Source organism: Danio aesculapii, chromosome 6 (genome assembly GCF_903798145.1).
Source record: "Danio aesculapii chromosome 6, fDanAes4.1, whole genome shotgun sequence".
Classification (NCBI taxonomy): Eukaryota; Metazoa; Chordata; class Actinopteri; order Cypriniformes; family Danionidae; genus Danio; species Danio aesculapii.
The window spans coordinates 13,852,031-13,878,796 of NC_079440.1; the positions used below are offsets into that span (position 1 = coordinate 13,852,031).

The 26,766-nt window shown below is 34.9% G+C and overlaps 1 protein-coding gene across 1 annotated transcript in view; it reads right to left on the reverse strand.

The window, feature by feature from the left end:
• Positions 1-238: 238 nt before the first annotated feature.
• myo10l1 (myosin X, like 1) overlaps positions 239-26,766 on the reverse strand; it is a 126,800-nt gene continuing 100,272 nt past the window's right edge. The window contains exons 26-40 of the mRNA XM_056459596.1: positions 24,672-24,915; positions 23,029-23,124; positions 22,551-22,644; positions 22,420-22,475; positions 18,696-18,838; positions 18,346-18,540; positions 15,940-16,097; positions 15,735-15,858; positions 13,330-13,627; positions 9,457-9,664; positions 8,584-8,720; positions 8,360-8,483; positions 5,531-6,010; positions 4,075-4,266; positions 239-1,614 (exon numbers count right to left, since the gene is read on the reverse strand). Of these exons, the coding sequence (XP_056315571.1) occupies positions 1,510-1,614; positions 4,075-4,266; positions 5,531-6,010; positions 8,360-8,483; positions 8,584-8,720; positions 9,457-9,664; positions 13,330-13,627; positions 15,735-15,858; positions 15,940-16,097; positions 18,346-18,540; positions 18,696-18,838; positions 22,420-22,475; positions 22,551-22,644; positions 23,029-23,124; positions 24,672-24,915 (2,654 nt within the window). The 3' untranslated portion in view covers positions 239-1,509. The remainder of the gene's footprint in view (positions 1,615-4,074; positions 4,267-5,530; positions 6,011-8,359; positions 8,484-8,583; positions 8,721-9,456; positions 9,665-13,329; positions 13,628-15,734; positions 15,859-15,939; positions 16,098-18,345; positions 18,541-18,695; positions 18,839-22,419; positions 22,476-22,550; positions 22,645-23,028; positions 23,125-24,671; positions 24,916-26,766) is intronic.

The window sequence follows — 26,766 nt, forward strand, 5'->3', positions numbered from 1 at the left end:
ATGTACCTGAGCTCAATTTAGAGCTTCACGGCAAAGGCTGTGAATACTTCTGTACATGTGATTTTTCAGGTTTTTATTTGTAATAAATTTGCAACAATTAAATTTTTTTTCACATTGTCATTATGGGGTATTGTGTGTAGAATTTTGAGGAAATAAATGAATTTAATCCATTTTGGAATAAGGCTTTAACATAAATAAATGTGGAAAAAGTGAAGCGCTATGAATACTTTCTGGATGCGCTGTATATGTAGTGTTGCACAAGTATTGTAATGTATATGCATTGAAACAGTACAAAAACATGCTTATTGAATCTTCTGTAGCTTAATACTTGTCTACCGATACTGCCTCTTTTCACCACTTGCATTGTAAGACACCATTATCTGATTTCAGCAATAGAAAACCTTAATACCTATGACTTGCAGTTTTCATTCAATGGTATGAGTCACCAAAATGGGTGTTTTTGTGCACCGGTACAGTTAATGTTACACACGCTTAGCAAAAGAACAGAAAAGCAAACATCTCAACGAATGTAAATACAAATAATCGTAGACACGGTATCAAATGTAACACTTCAGCATATGTATTTATAGACTCTGGCATGTAATACAAAATAGGATGCTTGTTGCATTGATAAAGTGTGAACGGCCACACAGATATCTATATGCTTCTGGCCACAGATATACCGCGATCTGATTAACTCATGGTGGCTATTGGTAGATGTTGTCACTACACTTCATGGGCCGTAACTATTGAGTAGATTCCACACGTTCTATTATACAATAGATGTTTAATATGTGACTAATATATTCCATGTGGCACCATCATCACCTAATCAGTGCTGCCATGATGTCATTTGTTTAGTCACATGGCATCTAAGGCTCAGGTGATTGGCTGAAAAACCTTGACGTGAGCATGAGCAGAAGCCATAAGCAAAGAATTGCAGAATTCATACCTCATACTTCTGCGGGTCCTGCGCCAGCCTAGCAGCTGCCATTGAAATGAATGGGAATGTTAACGCATATTTCTCCTCCTTAGTGCTTTCATGGCTTTACAAAATAGCTCTGTGTGTGCTCCACAAAACATATGCCTGTGTGTATGTGTGAATGTGTGTCTGTGCAAATTCTGATCTCGCACACAAGCATAATATACACACCTCTGTATCATTAAATAGGAGTTGTGGTTGGGTACAACATCACTGACTGGAATCTGAGGGTAGAGAGAAGGAAACAAAATGGAGGACAGGGGTGTAAATAAATACGTTTGGTCATCAGTCAGAGTGCTGGCAGTGAGGGGAGGGGAACAGTGAGCAGGTTACCAGGATTCCTTGTGCTTTGTAAAGGTGAAATTGGTCAGAATAAATATTAAATAATGGTAAGCGTGCTGCTGTATTCGGGACAGAGGAGTTAAACGTTTGGAGAGGTGAAGTCTCTGCTCTCCTTTTTTGTCAGTAGTGTATTTCTCGATCGTCACGTTGTGTAGCTGTACATTTGGAGCTCTGGGTGGTCTCGATCACCTCATCCAGGCGCTGCTGTTGCTGGTGATGGACATGATGCTGCAGCGCTTTTTGACGATCATGTTGATGTACGCCTTCATGATCTTTGTGATTTCACCCACCTTAAAATACACAACGAAACACACTGGTTAATAACGTTACCCAATACTAATGCTTAAACTGTTGTAGGAAAGGAAAGCGCTAGATTCAAATATTTAATTTAGTATTAGAGGTAAGACTTGCTTGAGAGCAAAAAAACTATAAGCTAATATAACTATAAACTAATCAGACCCCCTAGTTTTTCGCGATTCCGTGATTGCTGAATCCAACGCAAAATCAACAAAAAGTCGCAAATGTTTGCGATCCTGTATCATTACATTACATGAGAGTGTGGGGAAATGTTCTGCAGCCTGTGCAGTAAGCAGATGTGGATGAATCACGAGTGATTTACATGTGAAGTCAATGCAAAGATTGGATTAGGCATCCTGTGGTGCGAATTAGTTTGTACGTTTGACGCAGGTCAGACTGCAAAATAAAGTGTGAGCAAACATCTAACAAATGCAGCAATGGAACATACAGAACAGCAAGCAGTGTACAGTGATGGTTCAAGATTGGTTCAAGGATGCTGGCTGCTGGACGTGACCGACATTATTTGTACTTTACATCTATGGTTGGTATTATGTTGTGCGTAAAATCAATAAATGTTTTCGTTTAACTATTTTCCTGCAGTTAATAAGAGAAAACGCTTCCCTGCCATTGACGAGTCTTACAGCAATCCGTGTTTTAGGTGTATTATGGTAGAGGAAGCCCTGATGCATGTCCTGAGGAATGTACCTGATGTCAGATGCTCCGGGGAGTGAAATCTGAGAATCTAAGATCTTGGATAAAAATAAGAATTATGCAACCTTCCGTTGGTTTAATCCCTACCATTTTCATCTTCTCTTGACAAGAGACAAAAATAAAGAAGCTTTATTTTTATGATTTGTGTCAGATTACATAATTTTTTATATTTATATATATATGTTTTTAATCGCAAAATTCTCCACAAATTTCTGGGATTTACCACCAAAAAATCTTTTTTTGATTTTTATCGCATCAAATCACAAAAAAATCCTGAAAAACTAGGGGGTCTGACTAATATTTGCATTATTTATGCCTTTATATTTTATTAAAGGCATTTATATTTACATTATATTTTAATTATGCATTTATTACTAGTGCTAAAAAAAGTTTAGTAGCACAACTGTGTTAGTTTTGCATAGTCAGAAAACGATGGAGAAAAACTTTACTTATAGAAAACAGAAACCTTTACTTATAGAAGCCAGTAAACTTGTTGCTTTTAAAGTGATCAGTTCACTTTACTTTAAAAAATATGAGTAAAACTTGCGTTAGAATTATATGTCTGTATGAAGCGGAAGTTACTGAGACTTTTATTTTAGTATGTTTCACAATGTCCTTCCAACTAAAACGGAATATTGTGTAAGGGGCGAGGTTTTTTTTTTTCATCATTCCCTTGTAGCAAACTAACGATAAAAGGACAGTGGTAAAGAAAACTAACACACCAAACTGACGTCAACACAGAAGAACCGCCACTCCGAAGTGAATAGTCAGACATATGATTTTCAGTGGATTAACTTGCACGGATTAATTGTTGACCTAAAGAATAATAATGTGCACTAGCAAAATAAACATTGTAATTAATTTAAAGACTTTAAGTAAATGAACTGTGTGGATAAATTATAAAAATTAAGTTACTTTATGTCAGCTTATTACATGGCTGTCCAGAATAGTCGATTCTGATTGGTCAGTTCATCCATTTTAAGTTATGTTATTCTAAGATAACAACTACTGAATAACTCATCCAGGATCTTAGAATCTCCTTGAGTGTCAGTAAATAAGTTCACATCTATATACTTACATCCACATTCATATGTATATGTAGGCTGTCAGTGTTGACTGTTTTGCACCATCTTGAGAATGAATAATACGCAGGTTAGTATATGCTCCGTTCAACCGGTTTTGTTGCTGTCAGTTATGTGTTTTTGACTGTTTGGCGCCATCTTGTGACTGAAGAATGAGCAGGTTGGTGTACGCTCCATTCAGCTCTTCGTTTCTTTTCGATTCAGCTCTTCAGTTTTTGTTTCTGTCAGCTTTGCGTATAAATAAAGAATTAATAAACTATTATGGATCAAAACATAGTTTTATGTCTGCTTTCCATCAGGCTGTTGATAACCCTGTCAAGCTTTATTCAGCGATAACAACCTCCTGGATGCACTTTATGCTTAACAATGTCAAGTTACAACATGTTTACTCACTTTTTAAAAGTCAAATTGTCACTTTTAAGGCAGCAGGTACTTGCTTTTTTGATGTAACTAATTACCTTTTACAGTGTAATTACAATAAATGATTATTAAGCACCAAATTAGCATATTACAATAATTTCTGAAGAATCTTGTCACACAAGACTTCACTAAAAATTCAGCTTAGCATCACAGGAATAAATTACATTAATATATTTAACTAGGGAAAAGAAATACAAAACCACATTATGCACTGATAGCAAAGGCACAAAAGTTTGTTACCTGGGACGTTTCGAAGAACATCTCCCTTTCATCAACTATGATTTTGTAAGTGCTGGGCTGAGGTGCTCCAAAGAATACAATGTGCTCATACTGGAAAGTTTCAAGGGGTTTGGGTTCACCTCGTTTGTACACTGAGACATTTTCAGCACTGACGCCCAGCCACAGATCATGTGGGAAGCCGCCTTCCTTACACTGTAGACACACAAAAACACACACAAACACACATTACTAATAAATTCAAATAATATTAGTGGTTAAACACTGAGATTTACTCTAACATGTAACATTATGGCAACACTCATAATACTGTAGGAGATCTGATTATATGACTGCTGAAAAAGCAGCTTAGATCAGTCTGAATTTCATGAATCTAAGCTTATGATGGATTATCCGGCAGTATGTAAACCCTTAGCTCAATTATGTTTATGTTTTTTTCTGCTTAGTGATGATTTATTAAAGTTAGCAGGTTAATGATTGTTCTGTTTGATGACTTTTTTCCACATTTGCATTTTCTGGGAATTTTTATTTTGTCTTTCAAAAAATTTGTTATTATATATTGTTTTCATTTTTAGATTAAATGATTGATTAAATACATTTTAGAATTCAAGTCTTAATCCACTGATCTGGTCTTTGGAAAATTGATCATATCTGATTTTCTGTCCTGCCTGCTAGCATGCATTTCAGAAATCACCAGTATTTGAAATCTGTGTTTACAATAATTTAAATAATAATTCTGTGTTTACAATTAATCCTTTAACAGTCCTGAAACAGTTCTACACCTCCATCATTGAATCAGTCATCTGCACATCAATAACTGTCTGGTTTAGCTCAGCTACTAAATACGACCTCCAAAGACTACGTCGAATAGTTCGGACTGCTGAGCGAATCACTGGTACAACCCTTCCTACTCCCCAAGAACTGTACTTATCCAGAGCGAGCAGTAGGGCTGCCAAAATCACTCTGGACCCCTCACACCCAGCACACTGCCTCTTTGAACTTTTACCTTCTGGTCGACGCTACAGAGCACTGCGCACCAGAACAGCCCGACACAGAAACAATTTCTTCCCTCAGGCAATCCATCTCATGAACACTTGATGATAATAATTGTGGAACCAACATCACTACTTGCCATACACTTTTATACACATATACACTTATTTAACAACACACTTTACATGCCAATTTGCACATAACAGCTGCACATATAACGTTGTATATAGTAATAAACATGTACATACACTTGTCAATCTGTATATTTGCACTCACTACTTCTATTTTTTTTTAAATATATTTATTATCTGTTTTTTGTCCTGTCTCTGTTATCCTGTTGCACTGTAGAAGCTCTGTCACGAAAACAAATTCCTCGTATGTGTGAACATACCTGGCAACAAAGCTCTTTCTGATTCTGATTTAAAATAAAAAATGTAAACAAGCCTTTATTGAAAATGATAGTCACCTCGACATCAAACAGCGTAGACCCATATCCTGGCCACTCTTTGATGACGGTCATGTAGCTGAGCATGGCCTGGTGTTGAGGCATGCCCTGCAGACGGCTCCATTTCTCCAGGACACTGGTCAGCGTGGCCGACATCTCCTCCTTCACAAACATCTCCAGCATGTGTTCCTCCTCCACACGCTGTTTCTTCAGTGATCCCGTCTTAAAGCTGCGCCTCAGCGTCCCGTCCAAGAAGTTAGTCTTCCGGCGTTCTAAAGTGTGCCCTCCAGGCCCGACCATACCAGCACCGGGTACTCCGGCGCCCCCTGCTTTAGTGGACTGAAAGATGCGTGTGCGGAGTCTCCCCACAGGGTACACACTGCTCAGGCTCCAGGGCGTCCGGGCCACATCCCCGTGGATATACTGCAGGCGCAGGGCTGCTAAGTGCTGGAGGGTTTCCTCAGGCGCCGGGAAATGACCACTGATCAGACTCTCATGAGCCTGAGAGATGGTGAAAAATAGGGAGAAATAAGGGGGAAATATATAGAAAATCTCTCACTGTATAACAGTGTTACACAAATTAGGGCCAACAGGCCTAAGTTGGCCAACCATGCTATTTCATAAACTATTTCAAATCTTTCATTCTAATTTATATTTTGTCTTTAATATATTCACTTTTAATATATATATATATATATATAAACAGTTGAAGTCAGAATTATTAGCCCCCCTTTGAATTATTGTTTTTCTTTTTTAAATATTTTCCAAATGATATTTAACAGAGCAAAGAAGTTTTCACAGTATGTCTGATAATATTTTTTCTTCTGGGAAAAGTATTATTTGTTTTATTTTGGCTAAAATAAAAGCAGTTTTAAATTTTTTAAAACAAATTTTAAGGACAAAATTATTAGCCCCTTTAAGCTATAATTTTATTCGATAGTCTACAGAACAAACCATCGTTATACAATAACTTGCCTAATTACCCTAACCTGCCTAGTTAACCTAATTAACCTAGTTAAGCCTTTAAATGTCACTTTAATCTGAATAAAAAGATCTTGAAAAATATCTAGAAAAATATTATTTACTGTCATCATGGCAAAGATAAAATAAATGAGTTTTTAGAAATGAGTTATTAAAACTATTGTTTAGAAATGTGTTGAAAATAATCTTCTCTCCATTGGGGTATTGTGAACAGAAATTGAGTATTGTGAACAGAAACAGTATTGTGAACAAAAATTGGGGAAAAAAATAAACAGAGAGGCAAATACTTCAGGGGGGCTAATAATTTTGACCTCAAGTTTGTATATATATATATATATATATATATATATATATATATATATATATATATATATATATATATATATATATATATATATATATAGTTTCGTTTTATCTTTAAATTGAATGGTAAGAAATTGAATTGAATTGGTATCCCAGTACAAATATCTTTGAATTTGAACTGATGATACACTTTCTTTTAGTTCTCACCTTCAGCGATTGGTGAACAAATTAAAAGTGATTTTAGGCTTTTATTTTAGAATTAATAACTGCCTTTCTTTTGAAGCTAAAAAGAAGCTGGTTGATGCAACATTTATGTCAATATTTGACTACAGTGATGTTATCTATATGCATTTTCGTCTCAGAGTCTGCATGCATTGGATACTGTCTACCATGGTGCACTAAGATTTATTGCTAATTTTAAATCCCTTAATCATCATTGTGTGTTGTATACTACGGTAGGTTGGTCTGCTCCATTTGTAGGCTCAAGCATTGGCATATCTTGGTTTACAAATCTATATTGGGTTTCCTCCCATCATATCTCCAGAATTACATTTGTAAAAAATTACATTTGTTCTTAGCTATGGCCTTCGGTCACAGGTTATTTATTTACTGTCTGTTCCTTAAGGGGAAAAAGCCTTTACATACGCAGGACTTTCTGCATGGAATAATCTACAAACAAATTTGCAGTTTAAAGAATTGAGTTCATTAAATGCTTTTAAAAAGAGTATAAATGATTTAGAAATTGAAACACAGGGTTGTAGATGTTTTGAATAGTTTGTTTGTCCGTGTGATTCATGTTTACTGTCAGTTGTTTTTTGTTTGCTGTCTGTTAGACCCATGTGACATGTATACTGCCTAATTTTGGCCAGGATGCTCTTGTAAAAGAGATTTTTAATCTCACTGTGTCTTTCCTGGTAAAATAAAGGTTATAATAATAATAATAATAATAATAATAATAATAATAATAATAATAATAATAATAATAATAATAATATTATTATTATAAGTACATTTTGTTTAAAAATAGATTTTAATATAATAAATATTTTTATTAAATCAATCCTTACTCGTATTACTCAGTTTGACCACTTTTGCTTTACAATAAGTTTAATTATTAATAATTATATATTTAAATAATATTTAATTTTATATTTAAAAATTTCTTTAAATTATGTTGATAAAGATATGTAAAATTAGCAAAAATAATTTGATGTAAGCTAAAATAAAGTATGACAGAGCAAATAATTTTTTTTCATTTTTTAAGAGAAATATTTTTATTTTTAACAGGTTTTGCCTATTTACCCTTAGAGAAAACAAAGGTAAGGGAATATTTACCTTTGAGGTACCAATATGGACCCTACATTAGTACAAATGTATACCTGTTAGAAAGGTTTGGCCCCATTGACAGTTCTCATAACTTTTTTCTAAGTGTGTAGATAATGTAAAAAGTCTATTAAATGTCTATTACATTACATTACATTACAGCGTACATAAACAGTTATTTAATTTTTTAAACCAGATGAATAAGTAAAAAAAATCTCTATGATGGGTACAACATGTGTTAACCTGCTCAAACATGAATGCAAACTCCACTCCCTCTTTGGGCATGCTTTCCACATCAAGGAAACAATAGAGCTTAAAATAAAGCCTCCAGGGTCCTTCCTCCTCCTCTTCCTCACTGCCTGTTAACCTAAAAGGGCAAAGCAGGACATGCAAAGTAAAGCCATATACAGAAATATAGATTTTATCAATGCTCTAGATATTGGTCCAGTTATTAATCATAAGATTACCTCTCAAACTTTGCGAGCACATCTGCCACAATCACACGGCTTTCTATAGCCCGACTTTCCACCTTGTTGTGTTCAAACAAAGAGAACATGTTCCTGCTGTTCTCCATGGCCAAACCACGAATCAACTTCTCCACCACCTTGACACAGACAAGCACAAATAAGGTTAGATCACTTATATATTAGGTGACTTATGCATGGTATTTTGATGTCTGAGATTGTACAAACCCAATTCTGAAATAGTGGGACATTTTGCAAAATGTAACGAAGTTGGGTATACAGTTGAAATCAAAATTATTAGGATTATTTCAACACATTTCTAAACAATAGTTTTAAATAACAAATTTTTAATAACTGATTTCTTTTATCTTTGCCATGATGACAGTACCTAATATTATACTAGATATTTTTCAAGACACTAGTATTTAGCTTAAAGTGACATTTAAAGACTAGGTTAATTAGGCAAGTTAAGGTAATTAGGCAAGTAATTTTATAACGATGGTTTGTTCTGTGGTTAATATTGCTAAAGGAGGCTAATAATAGTCATTTTAATGCTTATTTTTCATCTTGCCAAAATAAAACAAATAAGACTTTCCTCAGAAGAAAAAATATTATAGGAAATACTGTGAAAAATTCATTATTTTGGAAATATTTGAAAAATGTAAAAATATATATATTAATTTGACTTCAACAGTACGTGACTCGGATGAAAGACATTTGTTTACAGTATTTACAGAATACTAGGTTGCAGTGAAACAACTGGACATCTTTCTTTGTACTTAAATCCATTAAATTTAGAGATTTACTGATTCTTGACTTTATAAAATAGTTTTTTTAGAATTGGGGTTGTATATAAAATTCTATCCCTTCTCTGACCTCTCCAGCTGTGGTGTGTGAGTTGATGGATATCTTGCAGGACCCTCCTCCATGGCAGTACACAGTAGTGGTCATTTCTTGTCTGATCAGCAGGGCGGCGATCTCCTCCTGAGAGGGCACATACTCCCTGGTCTTGGTCTTCTTCAGGGACTCGCCAATGAAGTGGGCATACTTCTCAATCTCAGTGCCAGGGTAGCGTTCTCTAACCCTGTGAGGTTATTCACAGAAACAGACCAAAACATTTAGCATTTAGTCAAATTAAGATGTTAATTAGACCATTAAAGGGTTCCAAGTAGGGCTGAACTGAATGATTAATTTCATTTGCTATAATAATGCAATACTACCAAACAGTCAGGTTATGGATTTCCATGTTGCCAGATATTTTAGTATGCCCTATGTAAATATAATAATAATATAGTCATATTTTGTAGTCCTATAATGCACACATCAGGGAGCCACTATCAATGTTTAAGGTAATGAAATAATCTATTCTTTAATGTACTGTTGATTAACCACAATTTTGCGAACGATGGATTTTGAGTTTCTAATGAGGCAAATAATGATAATATACAGTGCATCCGGAAAGTATTCATAGCACTTTACTTTTACCACATTTTTTTATGTTACATCCTTATTCCAAAATGGATTAACTTAATTTATTTTCTCAAAATTCTACACACAATACCCCATAATGACAATGTGAAAAAAGATTTTTTGAAATTGTTGCAAATTTATTAAAAATACAAAACCTGAAAAATCACATGTATTCATTCCACTGTGTGCAATTCATTCCACTGTGGCGAACCCTAATAAATAAAGAACTAAGGCGAAGGAAAATGAATGAATGGCAACCCAAAATATACCCAACAGGAATACAAAGCATATGTCCAATCGAAGTGAATTGCTGCATTCCCACAAAGGGAAAGGTTTACCATATACAGTATAAAGATAGAGTATATGTGTTATAAGTACTGATTGACTTTGAGATGTGGGCATAACTGAAGATCTGGGGCCTCATGTACCAATGCTACATACGCACAAAAACTTTGCGTATGCCAAATTTCACGCTCATGTTGGATTTACTAATGCTGAAATTAACGTGAAAATGTGCGTTGGTCTGCACCAACTTCATGTCTGGGGTACGTGCATTTCTTGTGTGTGTTTGTTTTATTTCCATTGGCGACTCCTAGAGGCAATTATGTTCAATTGCATACTACAAAGTATCGCACCAACAATCGCATTCAGCGGATGCCCTTCCGGCTGCAAACCATCTCTGGGAAACATCCATACACACTCATTCACACTCATACACTTTGGACAATTTAGCCTACCCATTTCACCTCTACCGCATGGCTTTGGACTGGGGGAAACCGGAGCACCCGGAGGAAACCCACACAAACGCAGGGAGAACATGCAAACTCCACACAGAAACACCAACTGACCCAGCCGAGGCTCGAACCAGCGACCTTCTTGCTGTGAGGCAAGAGCACTACCTACTGCACTACTGCGTTACCCACGTGCACTCACTTTCATGTTAATTTGGATGTACAAAGAGAATATGCGTGGGATTCCGCTTACGCAGTGTTTCATACATCTGATTTTTGACTGCGTACGCACATTTACAGCTTTGTCCGTACGCAATGTTTTAGTATGAATTCAACGCAAGTCTTCATACATGAGGCTCCTGCTCTTTTAATATGTGACTTGCCATCAGATGACTTTACTTACACAGTTGCAGTGGTCTTTGGGTTGTCAGATATGCATTCTGGAATCAATACCCATTAAGAATATACCACATAAAATCAAAGAAGCCACAACAGCCAAAGAAGCCACAACATATTTTTCCCCTCAACTGTATTTTAAAAGATCCCAATAGAACCGTAACCCTGGCAAGACTGTCTAGGGCAGTGGTTTTCAAACTTTTTCAGCCAGGACCCCTTTGTGTATTGCAAATTCTTTTGGGGCCCCCCAAAAAATAAAAACGATGCAAAAAAAACCCCTCAAATTAACAACTTTACTTAAAACATTTTAAATTGTACTATTCACACTCTGGATTAATTCTTATGAGATGTCAGTTGAGTTGACATGCTTTCGGTGATTCAATCAATTTATTAAATCTTCAAGCGCAGTGTTCACTGTGGTCTGCTCTCACTGGAGTCCATCAAGCCATATTTTGTGTACGAGTCATCACGTTTACATTTTTTTAAAATGCTTTTTTATGCCTATGCACAGCTAGGCTCTTCTGTATTTACCCTTACAGCTGAGAGTCTAAATTTATCTAAAGATTTAACGTTTTAAAGAGTTTTGTCAGTCATCAGCCTGTTAATGGTTAACAGTTAACTGTACTGCGGTAACTAGCAATACTACAATGGAGGCTGTAGTGGTTCAGTGTGTTGAAGTTTTGTTTATTTTTATTCCTTTTTTGTGCACATGATAATTTACTCAGGTTGACAATCCTGACTTACACTGATAGAAAATAATTTCCTTAATGCATTCTAGAACGGGGTATTCAAGTTCAGAGGCACATTTAAACCATTTAAAATGCAAAGAGCCACAAGTTTTACTTTGCATAATCTTAGCAGCTTTGCTGACTTTAAAATGTTCATTACTAATTTGATCTATTAATAATAATACTGAAAATTACATTTAAATTTGTTTATTTTTTTAAAAAATGTGGGGAAAAGTGGATTAACATCTTCGAAAAATGCATTTATATTCAGAGTATTAAAGTTTGAGCAGATATGTTGAGCTCCATTAAATATACCGCACTAATAAATTTTAATATTTAATAATTGATGAGCCATACAATATAACAAACAGATACATTATAATTTTTATAGGCTATAGTGGTTTTACTCAGGGTGTATACAATTTAGTTTTTTTAATCATCCAGTTATTAACCAATGTAAGAGGTCTACTGCAGAGCTCATCCAGCTGTCACGGTCGGCAAAATCACGCTCAGTGCAAAATCACTAGCCGTCTATGTCCTTTTTTACCCGGAAAAAATAAATTTGAAATCGCCCAATATGGCAACAATGCCGCCCAGTCGGGAGTGCTTATTCAAAAAAAGTCCCGTGCATAGTGGCGCTGTGCTGCGCTTCTTTTCCTGCTTGCGAAAGTGTCGACTGCAGTTAAATGACACAAGCATAAAGCTTAATATTTGCGGTACTTTTAAGCTCAAATTATAATAAAGAAATACAATAACCTACAGAATGACGCGGGACACAATATTAATCCAGGTGGGCCCATTGATTACCACTCATCTAGAATTTCTTTGCGGCCACCCTAGCGCCATCTGGCAGCCCCCAGTTAGAAAACCGCTGGTCTAGAGGAGCTAATTATTGCTGAAATTAAGTATTTCTGATGAAAAGTTGTGAAGTGATGGCATTTGCTAACTATGTTTAACCTCAGCCTAATATAGCATTGCACAAACTGTCAACCTGTTTGTTTAAAAAATATTTAGCTGACTACTGTAATTGCCTAAACAAGAAAATATTTTAAATGCTAAAACTAAAAACAGAAAGAATAATTATAAACTATAATTACAATATTTATCTCAGAAAAATAGATATTAATTATACAGCAGACTAATATTGTGTTGGCCATACTATGTATTAATTTATTCTAAGTCTTTTTTGTCATAGCACTTTAGAATAATGGTCGATTAGTTAATGTTAGTTAATATATTTACTAACATTAACTAAGTATAAATAATCTTGTAAAGCATTTATTAATCATAGTTCAACATTAAATAATGCATTATGAGTTACCATGAACTAACAGTATTATAGTATATATAACTAACAATATATAGTATATATATAGGCCAAAAGTATCACTAAAATCGCTCAGCCCTAGATGCCTTTCTGATACCTCTTCAGGTGGAATCGGAGGTAACGCAGGATTGCGCGGCTGGGCAAGAAGGTGCAGCTCATGCAGGTTAGCAGGTGCCAGTGTGCGCGGTTTGCAGGGCTGTTGGGTTGGGGCACGTGATTGGTCTGCTTGATTAACTGACAGTAAACCTCGTCTCTCAGGGGCCGCAGGTCATGGCAGGTCTGCAGGATGCCCTGGATGATGGCAACAGGGTCTGAAACGATCTCCATCTCCTGAAGAGAGTTGAAGATCTTCACTGCTTCATCTTGCAGGCTTCCATAGCCCTTCTCTTTCCGCACTGTAGATAAAAGAAAACAGATCTGTTAGTAAGATGATTTTCAAGAAACTAGAGGGACAAATTAAGAAATTAAATTGAAATAATTATAATTTGTAATGTTTTTTAAATCACTCAAGCTCACCAAGTGTGTATTTATTGAATTGTAAATTTGTACAACAGTCTAATATTTTTCTGATATATGCAGTTGAAGTCAGAATTATTAGCCCCCCTTTGAAGTTTTGTTTCTTTATTAAATATTTCCTAAATGATGTTTAACAGAGTGAGGAAATTTTCACAGTATGTCTGATAATATTTTTCTTCTGGAGAAAGTCTTGTTTGTTTTACTTCGGCTAGAATAAAAGCAGCTTTTATTTTTTTTTAAACCATTTTAAAGGACAAAATTACTACCCCTTTTAAGCTATATTTTTTTCGATGGTCTACAGAACAAACCATCATTATACAATAACTTGCCTAATAACCCTAACCTGCCTAGTTAAACTAATGAACCTAATAATTCTGACTTCAACTGTATATATACAGTCAGAATTAATAGTCCCCCTGAATTATTAGCTGTTTATTTTGTTCCCCAATTTCTGTTTAACGGAGAGAAGATTTTTTCAACACATTTCTAAACATAATAGCTTTAATAACTGATTTCTAATAACTGATTTATTTTATCTTTGCCATGATGACAGTAAATAATATTTTGCTAGATATTTTTCAAGACACTTCTATACAGCTTAAAGTGACATTTAAAGGCTCAACTAGGTTAATTAGGTTTACTAGGCAAGTTAGAGTAATTAAGTAAGTTATTGTATAACGATGGTTTGTTCTGTAGACTATCGAGAAAAAAAAAATAGCTTAAAGAGGCTAATAATGTTGTCCTTAAAATGGATTTAAAAAAAATTTAAAACTCGAAATAAAACAAATAAGACTTTCCCCAGAAGAAAAAATATTATCAGACATACTGTGAAAATTTTCTCGCTCTGTTAAACATAATTTGGGAAATCTTTAAAACAGATTAAAAAAAATTAAAAGGGGGGCTAATAATTCTGACTTCGACTGTATATAAATACATATATTTTTTTCTTCTTCTGTGATCTAAACTCTTTTTTACACAATGATTACACCAGTTTTCATTGTCCTTTTAATTTCTTTTTTATTAATGCTGATTTGGTAATAAAAAAAAAATTCATATTATTGTCAGTGTTGAAAATTGAATTTTGTTTCTGCTTTGTGATATTTGTTATATATTTTTGATATCTGTTATATTTTAAAAATAACAAAAGGCTCCATTAAAATGATTAAAAATGAAAGACATTTATAATGCAATATTTCCATTTCAAATAGATGCTTTATCTTTTTATTCATAAAAGACAAAAAAGTTTTTTAATTTTCCACAAAAATACTACAGAGCACTGTTAATAACATTCGTTTATTATGAATTACTACATGCAAAAATCAGCAGTAAAATGATTTCTGAAGTTTCATGTGACACTGAAAATTCAGCTTTGCAATTACAGAAATAAACAGCATTTTAAATCCATATAAATTCAAATTACATTTAACAATATTACTGTTTTTACTGTTTTCCAGGGTTTCAAGGATTCAAGGACTTTCAATTACTTTTTAAAGCACCATTAATTTTAAATTAATTTAAAATTCACACCCCAGCATATGTAGCAGCATTAAAGTCATTACTGTACTTAACATTTTACTTACACTTTATACTTACATAAAAAATAATGGTGTAATGTAATGATATTGTTTGGAACGTGTAATTTTCCAAAATTGTAAAAATTAAAATAAAATAGAATTTTTAAACAGTCATGTAAAATTAGTTTTAATTAAATATTAGTGATATTCACATGCTGTTTCTGAAATATTGATAAAATGTGCTTTATTTGTCATAGTTCTCGAACAAGACATAAAAAAATGTTTTTTTTTTCAATCAAATAAATGTTGAATTTGTGAGAATAAGTGATTTCATTAAAAAGCTGACTGGTAGTGTATGTCAAATTAAAAAGCATCACAAATATAAACAGTTGTAGATATCTGGAAGACATTTTTCAAAAACCTTTCCTGTGTTTCTCATTTGTGAGTGATTTAGCCAATCAGAGATACTCACAGCTGTCGCTGACCTCTCCATAGGGCAATGGCAGAAGAGGCGAGTGCAAGGGATGCTGGGTGTATCTCAGAATAGGGTTTCTTCGATACATTTGTTCCACAGCCTCAGAATTAACACTGTTTTCCTACACAAAATCAGAAAAAAGTAACGCAATAGTTTTATCCTTGATTTCAAAGACCAAACATATGTGTTTAAGCTGAATTACCTTGATGTCTCTGATGAGCTGCTGGGTGGGCGTTTCAATTGGCACCTTGTTGTCAATGACGCCCTGAATGGCAGAAACCCAGCGCATGGCCTCATTCAGCAGCTTGGTGTACAGACGATATGAATGTTTACGTCCGTGAACTATGATGATCCAGTAACCTGCAGTCGAACCACACATCAGCATCGACATGTTACTGTATGTTTAATGAAAGAAACAATTGCATAATATTTTCTCATAATTATAGTACTGTATTTATTTATTTATTTACACATTGTACTTATTTGTTTTATTTAAAGGGCACCTATGATTAAAATCATCTTTTGTAAGCTGTTTGGCAGAACTGTGTGCAGGTATAGTGTGTCCACAGTCATATTGGGGTGATATAAAGACAATAAATCTCTTTTTTTAAACTTCCTGACGTTAAAATAGGATCCAAATCCCTCCCATTTTGAGGCCCACCGCAACTTGATGTAGGAGTGCGGTTTCCCTGCCCACCGAATTGATTAACAGCTGCGTATTAACATGTCTCCGTATTAACTCGTATAATTATATCAACAAGAGAGGACGTGTGTAAAGCAACCGGGATTAAAAGATCTGTTCAGCTCTCTGTGATCATCAATCATCATCAAATGTGATCAAGAATGAGTTTTACAAGTTTAAAACTTTTGTAAAACAGTGCATGTTTGTAATCAATTACAGCAATTTTACCGTCTTTACCACCACAGCTGCATGTCAGTACAATTATAAAACAAGACACTTCAGTCCCGGGATGTGGACGTTAAATCAGGTGTATTTTGTACATTAACATAACGGATGTCCATACAGCAGTAGATATTAACGTGTATCCTATCACATTTTCATGCAAAGACAGTGCAAGGTTGTGTGTGAGGCCCCGCTGTGTGTGTGTTAACTTTGTAACGACATTGTGTGTGACTCATCGAAAGGCTTGAATTAACTCCACAACAAATACATCAAATTATCATTGGGACAGTTCTTACTGTAGTGTTTCTCACAAACATTACATGAGATCTGCTTCATGTCTGTCACTCTTATGTTTATCTGACGCAGTCGAGGTGCAGATTGAGGCATACTCTGACAGGCACGTGGGAACGGTGGGCGGGGAAAACCAGCATTAAAGGCACAGGCTACCAAAACAGCTACATTTTGTTTAGAGCAGAAAATTGCAACATTCTAAAAGGGCTAATAAATAATCTGATGGGTGTTTTAAACTGAAACTTTACAGACACATTCTGGAGACACAAAAGACTTATCTTAAATCTTGAAAAAGGGGTAAAATACAGTTGGTGCCCTATAATGCTGGATCAATTAATAACTGATAAATAAGATATATAACATAAAATCATTAATTATATCAAAATTAATTAGACATCTAATAATTATGTATATATATATATACATATATATATATATATATATATATGTGTGTAATATATATATATATAAGTGTAATTAATTAAGGTTCTTATTAAATAGACTTATATATATATATATTATATAATATATATATATATATATATATATATATATATATATATATATATATATATATATATATATATATATATATATATATATATATATATATATATATATATATATAATAACCATGATAAAACGTATTATTTTATATTACATATTTTATTTCCCATATACATATATATACCATAAATAAGTATATAAATATACATATATATACTGTATAGTGCCCAGAATATATAAGCACCCCTTACAGTCCCCCTTTTAAATGTATACTTCTATATTATGCTTTACAATAATATACTTGTGTATGTACATAAGATAAGTCAGTACCAAAGCCAAAATTGGAACTAATCTAACAAAATAACTTAAGATCACTGTGAAAATATTTGCACACCCTACTGAATATGTTAGGGAGAAATCTTAAATAAAATTTTAATAAAGCTGAAAATATATATAATTTAGTTGAGATTTTGTAATTTACTATTGCTAAAGATGTTAAGTGATCGCACTCTTATTTTAATGAATATAATTGTTTAATAAAACTACTGTTCATTTTTTTTTAAACAAACACTGTTTAAATGCACCAAAATATATTGCCTATATTGACTGATATTATTAGTATATTCAAGTCAAGTTTATTTGTATAGCGCCTTTTCATAATAATTCTTGTTTTAAAGCAACTTTACAAAAGGTGCACATTATTGCATTACAATCAAATTCGAAAAAGTTAAGGTTAATAGTTACCATCACTTTTACAACAGTTAAAGTTATTACATATAAAAATAGTTAACCTGCAGTTACATAGCATATAGATGTTGTGCATGTTTATTGTTTATTATATTGCTTATATAATGCATGCATACTGTATACCATATAATACTTGTAAAAGGCTTTAACTAGTCATACCAGTCTCTTTAAACTTCTTCTCCTCAGGTTGGACCACAGAGCACAGGCTGTTCAGGACCAGAGTCCCCATCTTGGATGCATTACGCTCAGAAGACTTGTAGTAGTCCAGAGAATTATGAGTTAAGACAAACCAGCGCTTTTTCAGTTTAAGAGCAGAACTTTTGGCTCCCGCCTTCATCTCCTTGTGGAGCCATCCTGTGTCACAAAAGCAATATTTACAGCATCTAAAATATACACACAATCATATCGAGTTGAATCTAAGCGCTCATATGGGAATATTACAGAACTAGTCAAACAGGTTAAATTTAGGTCTGGTCTCTAAAAGATTAAAACTCAGCTGATTGTCACACCTCTGACCAGGAACTCCTGTCCATCGCTCTTGGAGTCTCCTTTGGGTTTCTGCAGCAGGCTAATCCAGTGATGCATCTCCTCCGGCAGGTCTGAGTTACAGTGGATCACACGATTGGCTGTGATGATCACAAAGGAGTTGGGTCTGTTTGGAGGATAACATGGTGTTAGCATCACAAAAAATGGTAATATTTAGGGTTGCACTTAATTTTTTGACCCGGATCTCTAAGGAGTACCTGGAGATGTCACTTGGCCCCTACACTGTTCATGGCATGTCATATTCATATAGTTTAGATATTTCGTCACCTTGGAATTATAAGGTTCTATCTGCATTCTGAATGATTTTGAGATATTGACCTTCAAAATGTTTGCATTCCATAGCAAACAGTATGTGTGTAACATTTGTTTTTTAAATAAAAAGTCTTAAAATGTAAACAACTTATAAAAAACATCCCATAATGTAAATAAGTTGTCATTTAACAAGAATAATGTATATAACTCAATTTGACAAAAATGTCAGATAGAACCTTATAATTCTAAGGTGACAATTTGTATTCAGCTTAAAGTGCGATTTGAAGGCTTAACTTGGTTAATTAAAGGCAAATCCTTGTAAAACGATGGTTTATTCTGTAGACAATCCAAAAAAAAATATTGCTTAAGGGGGATAATAATATTGACCTTAAAATTGTTTTAAAAAATTTTAAAACAGCTTTTATTCTAGCCGAAATAAAACAAATAATACATTCTCCAGAAGAAAAAAAATATTTTATAGTAAATACTGTGAAAAATTCCTTGCGTTGTTAAACATCATTTGGGAAATATTTGAAAAATAAAAAGAAGACTTCAACTATATATACACGAAACATAGGTTGCATACTGTATATAAATAAATGACTTATATAATATAGATTTTTATAGTTTGAAATCTATACATTAACTTTTAAAAAAAACGATAGCCTGGATTGTCTGGCTCACACCAAAGTTAAATTGGCCTCCCAACCCCTTCAAATGTAAACTTTGGACTTTAAAATGTAGCTTCGTCAGTTAGGCAGAAAGTAGATCAACTTTCTCTTTACTTCCAGCGTGTCAGAAAATCAAATGTAATGCGCATTTTTATATGGCACATTTATTGTACACCCAAAGTGCTTTACAATCATATTGGGGGAGGGGGGGGTCTCTCCTCACCACCAACAGTCTGCAGCATTCACCTTCCAACAGCAACCTAGTTTTCCCATGTTTTCTCCTATCCAGGTAATAACCAGGTCTTGGGTGGCAGGGTGATTTAGCTGTGGCAAAGTCAAGTGATTAAACGCATAAATACACTGTTGGCCAACTCATACATGATTAATAGCGGCTCAATTCGATGTTTACTGGAAAGATGATTTTTTTCAACACATTTCTAAACATAATAGTTTTAATAACTCATTTCTAATAACTGATTTATTTTATCTTTGCCATGATGACAGTAAATAATATTTTACTGGACATTAGAGTAAGATACTAGTATTCAGCTTAAAGTGTAATTTAAAGGCTAAAATTTACGGCTTCGTCCCTTATTTATCAGGGGTCGCCACAGCGGAATGAACCTCCAACTATTCAGGCATATGCTTTACACAGTGGATGCCCTTCCAGCTGCCACCCAGTACTGGGAAACACCAATACACTCTTGCCTTCACACACGCACTCATACACTACGGCCAGTTTAGTTTTACCCAATTCAGCTGTACCGTATTGTCACCCGGAGGAAACCCACGCAAAAACGAGGAGAACATGCAAACTCCGCACAGAAATGCCAACTGACCCAGATGGGGCTCGAACCAGCGACCTTCTTGCTGTAAGAAGAACTATAGCTGTATAGAAAGCAGCTAACATCCTCTTTGAAAAAATAACGTGAATATACATATTTTCAAGTCATCAGCTAAGTGTGTGTGTGTGTATGTGTGTGTGTGTAAAATTCTGTTCCGTTTCTGCCATCATACGGAGCATGAAAGTATGGAGAAGAAGATGTTTTGTCTGTCCTTGAGTCTTAAAATCTTAAATGCCATAAACTTAAGCACATGTAAGAATGCACCTGTCATTTTTTGAAGTCGCTTCCCAGAATGTTTGGATTCTGAATGTTTTGCTTATCTTGTGAAATTAAATAAAAGCATCAAATGTGCTGCAGTTGATCACTTGACACTAATGCAAAACCAGATTCTATTGTCCCCAATGAAAAGCATATTTATATTGTTTATACTCTCTATAGTGCACTATGTGACACTCACCACACAGAACTAGTAATTGTGTGAGTCACTAAAGTCACTGAGGGCGGCATAATGGCTCAGTGGTTAGCTCTGTTGCCTCACAGCAAGAAGGTCACTGGATCGAGTCTCGGCTGGGCCAGTTGGCATTTCTGTGTGGAGTTTGCATGTTCTACCCTGTGTTGCCGTGGTTTTCCTCTGGTTGGTCCGGTTTCCCCCACAGTCCAAAGACATGTGGTATAAGTAAATTAGATTAACTAAATTGGCCATTGTGTGTGTGTGAATGCGAGAGTGTATTTGTGTTTCCCAGTACTGGGTTGCAGCTGGAAGGGCATCCACTGCATAAAACGTGCTGGAATAGTTGCCACTTCATTCCGCTGTGGCAACCCCTGATAAATAAGGGACTAAACCGAAGGAAAATGAATGAATAAGTGAAAGTCACTGATTCAGGTGACATCTATAGTGACTCTAGCATCTTTTATAGTGTCGGGAGCAGATTCTCAGATGGAGATCATTTGAATAGACAAAAAATCTGACGAGAAGCTGAAGGACAGGGTGATGATGTCATCAAAATTGTTGATCCATATTAGCAGAAGTGAGAGACTACGTTTTGAATAAAGAATTGCATATATCTTCCAAGTGAATCTTATCATTATTTTGAAGCACACTAGCTTATACAGTAGTCAACATTTAAAGTGGATCAAACACTTTCATTAAAGTTGTCGTAAAATTATTGACCAACACCCATTCTTTTAACCTCCTAGGGCTTGAGTGTCCACATACGTGGACATCACATTTTAGCTCTTAAGTGGCTATTTAAAATACTTTGAATGTTTTATATTTTGTTACTGTTTTGCAGCATATGAAATGTCCAAAATACTATTTTTAACTGTCCAAAATGGGATTTTTTTTGTTTTTACTCTCTGATAGTCGAAGGAAGTTCAAAAAACATTTCTATGTTAAATATGCATTAAAAAATTCTGAAAAAAAATGTTTTATGTAAATTCGGACCACGAGTCCACATATATGGACATCATTTTTCTCTAAAAGTACATTGTATCAAAAGATGATACTTAGGTTTTTATTCTAATTAGGTTCTAATAAGCCCAAATAGCAAAGAGAAATAAAAAATGCATTTAAAAAAACACCTCGGGCCTTAAGAGGTTAAATTGTTTTTTTGATCCACTTAAAATGTCGACTACTGCAGTGTTTCCCAACCCTGTTTCTAAAGGCACACCAACAGTACACATTTTCAACCTATTCCTAATCAAACACACCTGCATCAACTCATCAGAATATTAGAAGAGACTCCAAAACCTGAAATGAATGGGTCAGATAAGGGAGACATCCAAAATATGTACTGTTGGTGTGCCTCGAAGAACAGGGTTGGGAAACACTGGACTATTGTATATAGATAACCTAAAGGTTAATAAAATAATCTTTCCTTTAATAATTTTCTGTATTCTGTAACAAAGCTTACACTCACCGGTCAGGATTATCTGAAGCACAAACCGAATCAATCAATCCAACATCCAGTGTGCCCTGAGAGAAGGAAAGCAAAACCAGCTGTCAGCAAGTGTTTTATAATAAGAGAGCATGAGGTGTTAGAACACTGACCACGGCGTTCTTTGGGTTGGCCTGCTCATGGGACATCTCCAGCAGCTGCTCTGGGGAGGCATTGTGGACCCGACTCAACATGGTAAACCAGCCACTAAGAAAAAAAGAGCAGAAGATAGATTGGAGAGTAAGCGAGAGAACTTTGGCAAAATTACAAAAAAAAAAAAAATCACATGAAACTTGGGCTGGGCCGATAAACGATATTATATAGAATCGCAATAAAATTAATGTCAATAACAATGATAAGCTCTGGATTTTTTTACTCTTATATTGATCTAAGAGCCATTCAGACAGCAGAAATGTGCAACAATGGGAACCTAAAAGTGTGTTGATATTAGAAATGTATCAAATTTTTCGCCACAGGAAATTTATCGGCCAAAAATAATTCCATATTGTCATTTAATATGGAAAATGATTAACAAGATTGCATTTTTGTCATATCGGCCAGCCCTACATGGAACTAAAGGAGTTAGTATACCTGGCATCCTCTGGAGACTCAGCAAACACCTGGTACGTTCTCTCATCGGTCACAATATTCAGAGCATTCTCCTTCTCATGATTATCCACTATCTCCCTAAAAACAGAGGGAAAAAAATGGGTTTTTTTGTACCGTTAGGATAAAAAATTAAGTAGCATTAAATCAGTTGCATGCAACAATTAGAAAAAGTGTCTTTATGTCATAGGGGCTGTTTACACCTGGTCACTTCATGTGATTTTTCTGATCGTAAAAAGGGCAGGTTTAAATGCCCTCTGAAACGCTTTCGAGATGGACATGAATCAAACCATTTTTATTCTATTTTTGACCAGACATTAACCATTAAATAATACATTTAAATGTTAAGTTAATATCAACTGGCAGCATTAACAACAGAGACACAACACACACCTGCAGTAGCATATCTCTGTGAATGGAGAGGAAAAATAACAGAAAAATACAGCATTTCATTCATTTACAAGGTAAACCCTTTACATTTTTGTATATCTGTATGACCAAAATTAATATTTTATTGAGGCAATAAAGAAAGTAATCGCCTTGCACGCTTGTGCTAATGTTGTACTGGAACACTAGTGAAGTACACTGTAGCCTACATACACTCTCAGAAATAAAGGTATGAGAGCGTCACTGGGGTGGTACGTTTTCAAATGGTACACACTTGTACTTAAAGGGTCCATATTGGTACCTCAAAGGTGTATAAGTACCTAAAATTTTCAAGAGGTACGCATTTGTACTTTTTAGGTACTAGTATGTACCCTTGAGGAATTAATAAGGACCTTTTAGTTTCTAGCATGTACCTTTTGAATACCACCCCAGTTACAGCTCTCATACCTTGATTTTTGAGAGTGTATGAAATCATTTGCATGTTAAATACAGGGTTCCCATGCTTTTATAAACAGGAGATTCAAGGTCTTTCAAGAACTTTTTAAAGCACATTAATTTCAAATCAAGCACCTTTGTAATTCATACCCCAGCACATGTAACACTATGAAAGTCCTTACTGTACTTAACACTTCACTTACACTTAATATTTATGTCAAAAATGTTGACCCATTTAAACAGTCATGCTCACTAGTAATATTCAAATGCTGTTTCTGAAATATCGATAAAATGTGCATTATTTGTCAGTGTTTTTGTACAAGATTTATATTTAAGAATTTCTCAGTTTAATTGTTTTATTTTTGACAATCGAGTACAATTGTTTAACTAAACCATGAACAAATTTTATATCAAATTTAATTCAAGCACATTCAAGGACCTATGTTTGTTTTTAAGGAGGCCTTGAATCCATATGTCTGAAATGCAAGTACTTTTAAGAAGCGTGGGAACACTGTGAATAAGATATAAAGCTTTTGTTTCTGTAAATAATAATAATAATTAAATATAATGAGGTGTAATTAGTTTATTTAGGTGTATTTAGTATTTATTTGATGCTTTAGTTGATGTAAGCTATAAAATAGCGCTGGCTTTAAAGATTAGAATTGTATATCCTTTTAGCAGAGAAATATTTATGTGACCAAAGTAAATGGAAGAGTTTTCACAAATCAGAGAACCGATCAGAGAAAACATATCAAGTGACCCGGTGTAAACAGCCCATAGCTCATACTCTTTTCTTTGAAACGTACTTGGCTGCACGTATGTCGATTGTTCCTTTCAGCTTCTCCTCGCTGTCATTCTCGAAGTACATGAGCTTGGAGTCACGCAGAACGAACCAGCGCATCTTCCAGTTTCTGCGGGAGAGAGTCGACAGACCGCCGCCCTTCTTATACAGCCAGCCTGACTTCAACGACTCCTGTTTAGAGCGAAACCACATGAAGGTCTCGTCCTTAAGAACACACCAGCGCCTCCGCCATGGGATCATCAACCCAGCTGTGGGTGAGATAGAAAAGACACCAAAGATTTTTACTTTTATACAGCCAAGAACAACATTGTACAGATTCACTCATTCCCTTTGCTTAGTCCCTTATTTATCAGGGGTCGCCACAGCAGAATGAACCGATAAATATTCGCATATGCATATGTTTTACTAAAGTCCCTTTAAGGCAAGTCATTTCACTCTATGGCCATCATTGAAATGCCTCTCGGGCAGTATGCTCGGGCATTTTGTTTGAATGGGGAACCATCAAAATCTCTAAAACTGCTCACCAAGCTTACAAGTAAATTTCATATTAGGAATCACCAATAAAAAAAAAACAACAACTGTCTGTTTGGTTTCATTTCTAAACGATCAAATCACACAATATCTGCAGAAACTCACACCTGGTCCGAGCCCCTCCCCCAGAGAATAATCAGTCTATAGCGATCAATGATTGGCTAGAGACTAGAAGGCGGGGCTTCATTCGCCATATTGATGTTACACTTTTCCCCATTCAAAACTATACAAGTGACACGTCTTGTGTATTCTATAGTCTTTGGTTTTAAGCAGCAGATGCCCTTCCAGCCACAACCCAGTGAGAAACACCCATACACTCTCACATTTACACACGCACTCATACAATACGGCCAATTTAGTTTAATCAATTTACTAATAGTGCATGTCATTGGACTGTGGGGGAAACCGGAGCACCCGGAGGAAACCCACGCCAACACAGGGAGAACATGCAAACTCCACACAGGATTGCCAACTGGCCCAGCCGAGCCTCGAACCAGAGACCTTCTTGAAAGTCTATAGACTGATAAAGGCCTATTTTTGTAGGGAAAATGGAAGTGATATACTGTACCAGATAATGCTAAAACACATATTCGGTTATGTCAATTTAAAAACAGATACAGGGAAAACAGAATTATTCAAACTATAGTCTCACATAGCCACATATAACCTCTAATCTCAAATACAGGTCAACAGTGTGAATTTATTATCTCTGTCAACATAGGGTCCGATGATTCCAGAATGGTGCAAATGTAAATTTGACTATGAGTATGATCAGATGCTTTCTTAACTGCTGCTATCTCACCACTATCACTTTATTTACATTAAAGGTGCTGTTTGTAAGTTTTTGACTCTTCTAAAGCATAAAAATACCATAATATGTTTGCAGATATTTAAGAAACATGCTAAGTGAACATTTTTGTTTATCTGAAAAACAATGCTGAAGTCAGATAATCTGCTTTGAAAATGTGCGTTACGTGCTGGAACGCTGTCTTTGTTTTGGGGGTTTTTAACTCACCCACTGCCACTTTAGCCAGTTACATTTCAGCACCCCGGATTGCCTTGTTGAAAAACAGCATATTTCATTCATTCATTCAGAAAGGTTCTCAAAGCATGCGCTCCTGACTGAAATGTGACCTCCGGTGGACAATAGCAGACTCCAAAATGAGACGCACATTCAGAGTTCCACATGAGGTTATTAATTAGCAAATAATATAAATATAACAGATGTAAACATTAGGTGAGCAGGTTACATTGTAACCCCGTGTCCCAATAACAAGCTATGTGATGAGATTTGCAGTGATAAGCAATTTGGCTGTTTGCACAAGACGAAACATGACAGAAATTTAAATACAGCCATTTAGAAACACAGAATATGCACTCACTCACGAAATGGTAAGGTTTATAATCTAATTAATACATGTTAAGCCTCTTTAATATTATTAAATGTACATGCTGATTCACTGATATGTGTTGGTTTGCACTAAATCAGAGTTTTGAAGTTCAATTTAAATGGTTTATTTTATTTATAAGATCTGAGGTGAACTATCTGCTGCTACTTTCAGTAGTAT